This window comes from Centruroides sculpturatus, unplaced genomic scaffold (genome assembly GCF_000671375.1).
Source record: "Centruroides sculpturatus isolate CEXI.00-Female unplaced genomic scaffold, Cexi_2.0 scaffold414, whole genome shotgun sequence".
NCBI lineage: Eukaryota > Metazoa > Arthropoda > Arachnida > Scorpiones > Buthidae > Centruroides > Centruroides sculpturatus.
Window position 1 is genome coordinate 610748 of NW_019384735.1, and position 10623 is coordinate 621370.

The window sequence follows — 10623 nt, forward strand, 5'->3', positions numbered from 1 at the left end:
TTCTAATTTTCGTCCGTTCGCAGACGACTTCCAAGCCTTCTCCGTTTGTCCCACTAGGCGACAAACCTCTAGCTTGCTCTTTCCTACGTCTGCACACCTCAGACGCTGACCCAAAAGTATCCAGTTCGTTCTCTCTGATGGCCTCAGGGCTTCTTAATGTCCCTTTTGTCTTCTCCCCTTTGTCCTTGGACAAAGGTCGTCCCCCACCCACAGAAAAGGAATAGGTTAGAAAGTTCTAGAAACACGTTAAAGACAAAGGAATTTAGGAGAAAATAAAATTTATATCTACCCCTATTTACAAAAACATGGCGTACCGCCACAGTCGCACCATCTATGATGAAACCAATAGCCTCCTCTTTTCACTCTCTTGATGTCTAACAATTTTGATTCAATGATTCTTTTTCGGTAAGATACATATTTTTTGAGTTATTTCAGTGGATTGATTAAAATGAACTGTCCTGTATAGTAAAACATCATTTGTGTGGTCACTTTTGAATGTCAATATCCATTTAATTCTTTAATGATTGGATTTATCAGTAGTTACCTCTGTTCCTAGAGTGAGTTAGTTTTTGAAAAATTAACATTTACAAAAAATACACATATCTTGTATTCCAATTCATATTTTTTAATAAACTAGGTAATATTTTATTCTTCCAATTTTGTTGTGTTGAATAACAATTCAACAGGAGGCAGTAATTGTAAATGATAAGTAAAGTCATGTTTGTCTTTATGCTAGAAAATTCTATGCTGGCTCTTATGAAATTTACAAAAACCACATAAAAAATTTTCTAGGCCAGTCAATAGATGTCTCTAGCAGTCTGTAAAGTATCACATTTGTCTGTAAATATGAGCATATGGTACTACAATGAGACAAACTTCAAGAACATATATATATATATATGTGCCTTACTCTGTAGAACCCACCAGATGTATATCACATATATTTATGGGTGTACTCATTAAAGGGTTGAGTGAAGTGGACACCAATATAGAGTTTGATTTATTTTAAAACTTATGCATTTTACAGAGAAATTTTAGGGATGGCCACAGAGTGAAGTTTTACTGTATGTATATTATTTTTGTTATATATAACTATATATTTACTTTTTTGAATAGTTGGAATTTAATGAAGATGAATACTTTGATAACAATCTTCGAGTAAGTAGATTTTCCTTACTACAAAGCATGAAAAAGTTAAGAAAACCAACTAATAAAACAGAATGGGAAATGTCTCCTCCAACTGTAAATGCCTATTATACTCCTACAAAAAATCAAATTGGTAAATTTACACATTATTTTATTTTAAAGTAATTTTTAATATTTTTAACTAAATGACTGATTAATCTGAACTCTAAGCTGTTTAAACCATTTCTATTTACATCTTAATCTATAACACATGTTTGATTATATTTATATATAAAATAACACTGTCATTGGGCTGCAATTTGAAAAAATTGTAGACCTATAAATTCCCACTGTTGTTTGTCTGTCTGTTCTTCCTTAATCTCAAGAATGGAAGTAGATAGATGAAATTTGAGACCAGATATGGAAAACTTAGGGGCAGGAGGCCCAGATTATCTATATATGAACATCCAGTGCAAATCAGAAGTCACATTATTTCAGTTAAAAAATTTTCTTCAGAATGGAGTTAGATAGATGATTAGCATGAATTTATTGATAACAGGAAAAGTATGATGTACAAGGGCAAGATACTACTAAAAACTTGATAATATTGTGATGATGCCACAATACATAATTGCTCATTCAAATATAAACAATGATGAAGTTTGATTTATTAAATGTATCTTTTAATATTTCTCTAATAGATGGCATTATGTTACTAAAGTTATTCTGAGGTTTTTGTAGGAAAATGCAGTTTATTTTCAGAATCTGATGGCATCTATATAAATTGTTAATGGTGGTTTACTTTCAAACAAATAATCAAAATTATTTTATTTATAAATACAGTAGAGCAGTGTTTTTCAACCTTCTTGAATACGCGACCCCTTTACAAGTTAAAAAATTCTGGCGACCCCCCTAGGGCCATATTAAAACTATATCAGTGATTTTAAAAACTATGTATTTAATTTTCTCTCTGTTGAGACAAATTATTGTTGATTAAAGTGAAAATTTCAGAAGAATTGACGATAACTTAACACACATAAAGTATGAAACTTCCTTTAATTATAACATTCGGCACAGGAAGATGTTGACCTTTTATTTTTTTGTTTAGGATCAGAATTTTCAGCTTCTACGTTTCTACTTTTATTTCTTTTTGCAGATCAGCTCAACACTTTCCGCTATCATTTTCTGGGGTGAGCCGCAATTCTCGCTGAAATTGTAGATTTTTAATGTAGTGTATGACCTACAAACATTTGTCTTTTTCTTCTACGCGCGATCCCCAAGGGGGTCGTGACCCACAGGTTGAAAAACACTGCAGTAGAGCATCGTTTATCCGAAAGCATTCCAGTCGGCAAATTTTAATTTTTGCTAATTGTGTGGCGCTGCAATCTTTGGCTATATCTTGGGCTACTCCAATATTTTTTTATGTTTGTGTGTGGTGTTTTTCTGAGGACTGTGTGTCATGCTGAATCAAACGTTTTTGATACTAGATAACTTCTAAAGTATAATCTTTTTTGTTTTTATATTTTTAAATATATTTATTTTGTTTGTAAAAAATAAAGAAATAATTTTTAATGATACAATAGCCATTTCCACTTAAGAAAATAAAGTTAATTTCATTTTCATTGATTGTCGTGTGGTNATTAGGCTTAACATCGACAAAAATTCAACGCGAAGTGACACGCAACGGAGAAAAATTTCAACATGGGAGAGGTTAATGTATTTTTTGCACATAATTGGTTATCTGAAAAATAAGTTATCCGAACAACCCCAGTCCCCAATTGATTCGGATAAACGACGCTCTACTGTATTATTAATAATCATTAAATAAATAAAATTGTTTTATTTTTAGAAAAAAAAAAAACAAAGTAACAGCTTATGTTTATTACATTGTAGCTGACTGAAAACAGCTATATGGTTGAAATTCATTTTGGCTTAGCAATAGTATAAATATATCAATAAATCAGTTACCAGTGTGATTAGTCTGTTTTTATTGATTGGTCTGACAGCAGAAGTAGTGTAGCATAATTAGAATACAGACTAAAAGCAAAGTATTAAAATTACTAAGTAATTTGGACTGAATAAAATTGAATTGGAATAAAAGATCAACTTTGAGCGAGTCTTGAATTTGCAACTTAAAGTTACCCTGTCATAGATATGTTGCCTGTTATGCTAAGTGGATTGCTGTTTGATCTTTGCTTCCAGAGCTGTATTAATTCAGATTATTCTGTGACTTTATGCCTATAACTTTTATTATTATAGAATAAAACAAAATTTTAATATCTTCACCATTTCCTGCATTCTTTCCTTTTTCCTCTACTTCATCTTTCGGTGCCTGCCTTTCTGGTAACTACTCAAGAGGATATCCATCTCTTCCCCTTTCAGTGAACTACTGGATTGTCCTCTGATTGTTCCAGTTTTTGGACCAATAACTGTGGGATGGAAAACTATGAAGTGAAGAAATTCTATCTCTAGTACCAAATTACTTAGTATTTAATTATAGTATAGTATACTTAGTATTTAATTAGTAGTAGTAATAATTGATATAATCTGGCAATTGTTTGGCTTTAATATATACCTATTAAGTTTAAAAATTAAAAATATGACACTTCCGTGTTGCGGCGTTATTGACAGCAGTTTGTTAAATTTCAGACATGCTTGCTAGTACTTTCAACAGTTTACAACCGTTGTCTTCAGGCAAAATCGAATACCTTTGTTTTCGAATTGACAGCTTTTAACGGACTTTCCAAATTACGTAATGCGCATGGTTGGAATATAGAACAAATTAATAAAATTGAATAAATAAATATTTTCTTTAAAGAAACCTGCTGTAATAACTTGAATTCCCCAAAACATATAAATATTGATTGATGGTGCTGTGCATAGTAATAGAATAAAAGTAGAACACAAAATTATAACTTGGATTGTTTAAATAGACAGCACTGGCAAAACATATCTCTGCTTTAGTACCTCCCTCCAACTTAGTAACCAATACTGTTTTAAATGCTAAAGCTAACATTGTAGCTACACTAGGTAAACTTCCCACTAACTCGTACCGGTTGTACAAAATAGACATTATTTCATTATATCCATCAGTACCACATTTTGAAGCTGTCATGCTTGCTAATGCACTTCTACTGAGTTCTGGACACCCCAAATCACATGTATTACACTTGCGTGATGCTCTTTTATTTATCACAGAAAACAACTATTTTCAATTCAATGGCAAAATATACAAACAAACCCAAGGGTGTACCAATGGGCTCCCCCTTATCACCTATTTTAGCAGAACTCATTATGAGAAATATAGAAAATTGTATTTTCCATGCACCTTTAACAATCCACTATCCTATCATGTATCTACGATACGTTGATGATATTTTGATTGCATGGGATAGCTCTGCAGAGGATTTAGACAAATTTATTCAAATGCTAGCTTCAATATATCCTACTATAAATTTCACTGTAGAAGAGGAGCAAGAAAACACAATTTCCTTTTTAGATTTAGAAGTGCATAGATATCCAGAGCTAACTTTTGCGGTGCACCACAAAAACAACAGAGGGCCAGATATTATCCCTGTAACTGCTTTCCAACCCCCGAGCTTTGTTAACTCCACTATTACTTCACTTATTCAGAGAGCACTCCTCATTCCATCTTCCCAGACATTAATTGATGAAGAATTACAAATTATCAAAAGAGCAATGCACAATGCCGGATATTCTAACACCAAATATCGATATCTCTACAACCGGGTCAAAAACTAATTATTTCCAAAATCTTTCGTCTGCAACAAAGAAAGCCTAAAGATAATAAACCTTCCAATACCGTACCTGGGCACCATCTCACTAAAAATAATACGCATATTCAGGAAACATGGTTTCATATTACCTATAACCCCTCAACCGTCACTATGAAGAACATTGTGCAACGATAGGGACATTCTCACGTTGAATGAAAAATCGGGGGTTTACAAAATTCTATTAAAACATACAGTATCAGGGGAGGAAATTATCTATATTGGAGCTACCACCAGAATGATACGGTCCCGCATCCTCGAACATCAAGAAGACATTAGAAATAATAGACCAGCTACAGAATTAGCGAAAAAGGTGCTAGAACAAGATTATCTTCCACTTTGGAACCATGTTAAATTACTTAAGCATTGCAATGATTGTAGGCAAATATTCATATGGGAAAATCTTTATATATCTGCTACTTTGCCATGTAATGCGCCGACATTGGAAATACCACAGCTATGGATAACTTTATTTAAACAATCCAAGTTATAATTTTGTGTTCTACTTTTATTCCATTACTATGCACAGCACCATCAATCAATATTTATATGTTTTGGGGAATTCAAGTTATTACAGCAGGTTTCTTTAAAGAAAATATTTATTTATTCAATTTTATTAATTTGTTCTATATTCCAACCATGCGCATTACGTAATTTGGAAAGTCCGTTAAAAGCTGTCAATTCGAAAACAAAGGTATTCGATTTTGCCTGAAGACAACGGTTGTAAACTGTTGAAAGTACTAGCAAGCACGTCTGAAATTTAACAAACCGCTGTCAATAACGCCGCAACACAGAAGTGTCATATTTTTAATTTCTAAACACTGGCATGAAGTGAACTATATTTTCACCTATTAAGTTTTTGATGTTGATATTTGTGAATAAATTTTTCCCACTTGTTTGGACCCTGAGTTTTAGTGAGAATATGAAGAACCCCAAGACATTTTTTTGTAATTTTGTAGTCAAATTACCTCTTGAACTTTAGAGATATATGGTGATATGGGATACAAGTTTGAACACTTCATAAGAGATATTGAAGAATTTTTTTTTTGGTTTTATATACAACAGTTATGAATAGGAATAAGACTTGTTAGTGTGACAATAAGAGGAAAGAAAAAAAGCAAAAAACCACATAGACTCTATACAACCATGATCATTTAACTATAGTGGTCTTCAGTTGGCACAGGATCTCAGTAGATTATTTTCCTTTGTTTCTCTTTCTCTATTCCTTCTATCCATTAACACTTTCAATTCTGTCTCTGGTTGTAAGTTTAGATAAGGAAATTTAGGAAATAATTTGTAATAGTTTATTCAGGATCCTCTTTCCTTGAATATTGTATGATTTGGAATTTCATATCTGCTGTGGCATGACCAAACTTTTTTGATGCAAAACTAAAATTTTGTGATAATATCAATTAGTATAGATAAGTATGTTCAATCAGAGTGATTATACTAAAATGGAATGCCTGGTGAAAACTGCCCACTTGTCAGTTGATGGCTTAGTTACGTTTAATATCCTGAAGGGTCGGGATTCTGTTTGTCAGGTCGCGTGGAGGAGGAGAGAGAGGGGTCGTCGGTAAGGCGTAGGCGATATGCAAGTAAATTACACCATTTAACAATGGAAACAACGGTTTATTAGATTAATCAAAGATTAACAATTACAAACTCTAACATTGAGAACCTTTAACTTGGTACGCTAGCTCCTAATACCCAGAGAGAGAGAGTTCACATTGTTTCATACCTTTAGGATAATTCCACAGAGAAAAAAATATTGTTCCTTTTTCCTTTGTAGATTGATGCACAAAGTTATAACAGTCCAAATATCCTTTGAGACCTGAATCACTTTTGACCAGCCGTAGATGAGAGACTCCCCCTGAAGTGGGGGAAGAATGGGCTTTTATAGCTTCTCTGTGGAAAAATTCATCAGGTGATCAACTGTTGTGGGAGATAAATGTCATTGGAATAGGTATGGAGGTTAAAGTTGTTCCTGGGACCACAACAAAATGACAAATTCGGACTTTAATTGTAAACTAAGTCTTACAGTAAATGCCATTGTTTAGGTGTGTAAATGTTTACATTTAAGAGGAGAGTTATAAGTTTCTATCGTTGTTGATGAAATATTCGATTCCATTTTTCTGACAATGGTATTTTCACGGTAAGGTGATAAATTTGTTTAAACTATGTCAAAAAGTTAGGAGGAAAGTGGAAAATTGGTTTGCACATGGGTAGGATCTCACAAAAATAAATCAAAATTTCAGTGGTTGGTATCGTTGTACCTACCAATGATCTATGATTCATTCCTTATAATAAATTCTTTTGTTACTGTAAATGCGCTCTAATAGTGTTATTCTGTTGGGATATTTGATTTATAATTTATCACAGTCTCGCAATACAATTATATAGATTAATTGCTAGTTCTAATAATAGCACAAGTTGAAAGTCAAATTGCTTACCTTTAGGGCAAAATGCTTAGTAATTATTACCTGAATTATATCCTGAGAGCCCAACATTAAGATTTGGCTATTAACATTGTCATTCATAAATTAATATTGTCTTCAAATTACAGTAATGTACTGTATTCAATTATAGGTATTTATGATTTAAATAAAACTTCAATTTTTATGTTTTGCTATGTACAGTATGCCATAGTTTATGGTTACTTTTTCTTTCTTTCTCTGTACTTTTTGTTTTTAGTTTCCTTCTACCATTTTAGAGCTGTCTTTTTTCTATACTGAATGGGGAGGTCTATGTCAATGTTGTGAATGCCGCCATCCTTTTGTTTATGAGAAACAGTTTGATTTGTGGACAATATATATAGGAGTGAAGGAACCTCAAAAAGGAACCTTTTGACTAACCTTTGGACAGAAAAGGAAAGGAGGTGACAATTTTAGGAAGTGTATTGATAAGGTGAGGACTATTTGGCAAGTGATCTTTGCAACCAAAGAAGCTGAGATGGTTAAACACAGAGTAAGACATTTTGTATTTTGAAAGTTCTTTCATGAGAAGATGACATCCTCATTTCAGTCAAGATTGAAGAAATCATTCTGAAATAAGGACACCTGTTTTTAATGGACTTGAGCAAACAAAGTATTGGGATACCCTTTGTTCTCTCTCAACTATTCTTCTATCCAAAATAACTATTTAAAACAATGGAGTCAGATTAATTATTCAATTCTTACTTAATTGTATTGTAGAAAAATACATGAAAAATCAGTTTTTCTTTCCTTTCTGACTTACAGAGGGTATATAACTTCAAAATTCTAAAACATTACATCAATAATGAAATAAAAATTAAAGTTTAAAAAAGATAAAAGCAAACCAACTTTGCAGAGAATTTAGGGGATTTATCAATGTAATAAAAGTGTTTTTTTTTTCTGCAAAGTTGGTTTGCTTTTAATTTTTATTTCATTATTGATGTAATGTTTCAGAATTTTGAAGTTATATACCGTTCATAAGTCAGAAAGGAAAGAAAAACTGATTTTTTGTGTATCTTTCTACAATACAATTAAGTAGGAATTGGTTATTCTTCTATCATTGACTTTTGCCTTCTATTTAAATTGTTTCTTATATTAACACTAAGATTATTATTGATAGTTAGTTTTAATTATTTAGTTTATTGTTTCATTCTCACAATAGATTAAGCCTTTGGTGTTAATTGGAATCCTTTGTATGCGTTTTTGTTTTTAGTTAAATATTTTTGTATCGTGCAAAGTGTTTGTTAGGAGCATACTTCTCATCTGATATCATAGGTTGTGTTGTTGAAATTTGTAAGAATTCTAGTGTCAATTTGAAGAAAATTATATTTGTAAATATTTTATTTATTGTTTTCATTTAAAAACCATACATCTCACAGCTATAATGTGTATTATAGCACAGTTTTATAGTATAATCCTATCTATTGTTATTCATGTTCTCACTGATGTGAATAATTGATACTTTGAATGCTTAGTTATTATTTTTGATTAATCAAATCACATATTAACTTAAATGATTTTTATAATAAAATTAAATTTATAATATAATAAAGTATTTCAATTATTTTTTTGTTAAAAATATTATATCTTGCTTTTAACAATATATCTATTTATCTGTTTCAGTATTTCCTGCTGGCATTCTTCAAGCTCCATTTTATGATGTAAATTATCCAAAGTAATTACAGTTTTAAACATTTAAAATTCTTCTATATTAAATCTATATTGAAATAAATATTATACTTTATTTTACTTTCCTTTTCATCTTCATAAATCTCTTGCAGATCATTAAATTTTGGTGCAATGGGTGTGGTGATGGGACATGAATTAATTCATGCTTTTGATGATCAAGGTATATCTGGTGTCTATTCTTTACTAACATTTCTCATAATCTCCATAAAACTTCATTTTTTCCATAAAACTTTCTTAATCTGTATCATAATTGATCATTATATTTACATAATCATATAATACATATAGATAATCATATTTGATATTACATGACAGTTTAAAGCAGGGATTTCAGATCTGTTTTGCTTGTCAGCCTTTTTCAAAATTAAATTTAATCCATTACTGCTTTCTATTTTGATACAAAAGATGAATAAATTACAAATATGATAAAATAAAAGACTAAAATAGGAATTAGTAATAAAAAATAAATTTAATCTATTGACTTCCAAATGATCTTTAGTAATTTATTGACCCCTAGATAATCAGTTGACCTCTTGAGGTTGCTAATAATCAGGTTGGAAACTCCTGTTTTATAGTTTTATTAACAAGATTACTTAACATTACTAACGGTAAGTAATCTTGTTACTCTTAAATCTTAAGTAATCTCTAACATTATTCTAATTAATTTCTTTATATTTTTTATTTGATTTCAACTGTGTACTGCCAATTTTACTTTCCTGGCTGTTATAGAATGAAACAACAAAACCATGATAAATCAGTCAAATTTTGACCTCCCCTGGTTCTTTTGCATTTCTCAATGTTTTGGCACTCAAGGAACCCAAAAAATGTAAAAAAAAAAAAACCTTACAAAATTACAAGTGTGTGTCAGCTTCTAATTTGCATTATATCTCAGGACTTGATGAACTGAAAATTTTGAAAGTTGGTTGGATTATTTCTATATATAGGGCACTTATGCTATTATATTTTGGTAGTTAAAGATCAAGGGGTGGAGAAATAGAGGGGATTATGTATCATATCTTGTGTGAGGTCAGACTTAATGAAAATTTTACCCATTATTGACATTTAAAAATTTTTTAAACTTATCTTTATCCTGAAAATTAAGCTGCTTGCCTTTTTATAATAATTAGTAATATAAAAATTATTTTTTAATGAATTCTCATAACAGATGTTAAACACACAATTTAACTTTTTACTAATGTGTTATGATTTTTAAACTTAAATATTATTTTAAATAGAGACGTTTCTCATTCAAAAAAATACTTGCCTTAAGCTTTTGTTTTTATTTAAATTTTTATTATAAGCACACAGGAGATTGAGGGGACTAGGAAGGAAGTCTGAAATTATCTGTCTTTTTTCCTAGTCCCCTTAATCTCCTGTTTGTGTCAGGAAAATTGAGCAAAAGCCCTTTTTAGCTTTTTCTAACTATTTTAATAATTATCTGAATGCATCTCCATTTTTTAACTAATGGTGATTTTGGAATTAGTTTTCCATAAATAATTCAACTTTCTTATATTTATATAATTCAGATCATTGAACTGACTTAT

At 30.8% G+C, this 10623-nt stretch overlaps 1 protein-coding gene across 4 annotated transcripts in view; it reads left to right on the forward strand.

Moving 5' to 3' along the window:
* Window positions 1–10196, forward strand: part of LOC111628272 (endothelin-converting enzyme homolog) — a 98576-nt gene extending 88380 nt beyond the window's left edge. The window contains exons 12-14 of one of the 4 annotated variants that reach the window (XM_023372021.1): window positions 1117–1279; window positions 9014–9065; window positions 9172–10196. In XM_023372021.1, the coding sequence (XP_023227789.1) occupies window positions 1117–1279; window positions 9014–9065; window positions 9172–9358 (402 nt within the window). In that variant the 3' untranslated portion in view covers window positions 9359–10196. The remainder of the gene's footprint in view (window positions 1–1116; window positions 1280–9013; window positions 9066–9171) is intronic. The other 3 variants (XM_023372019.1, XM_023372023.1, XM_023372022.1) reach the window with 3 other exon arrangements.
* The last annotated feature ends 427 nt before the right edge of the window (window positions 10197–10623 follow it).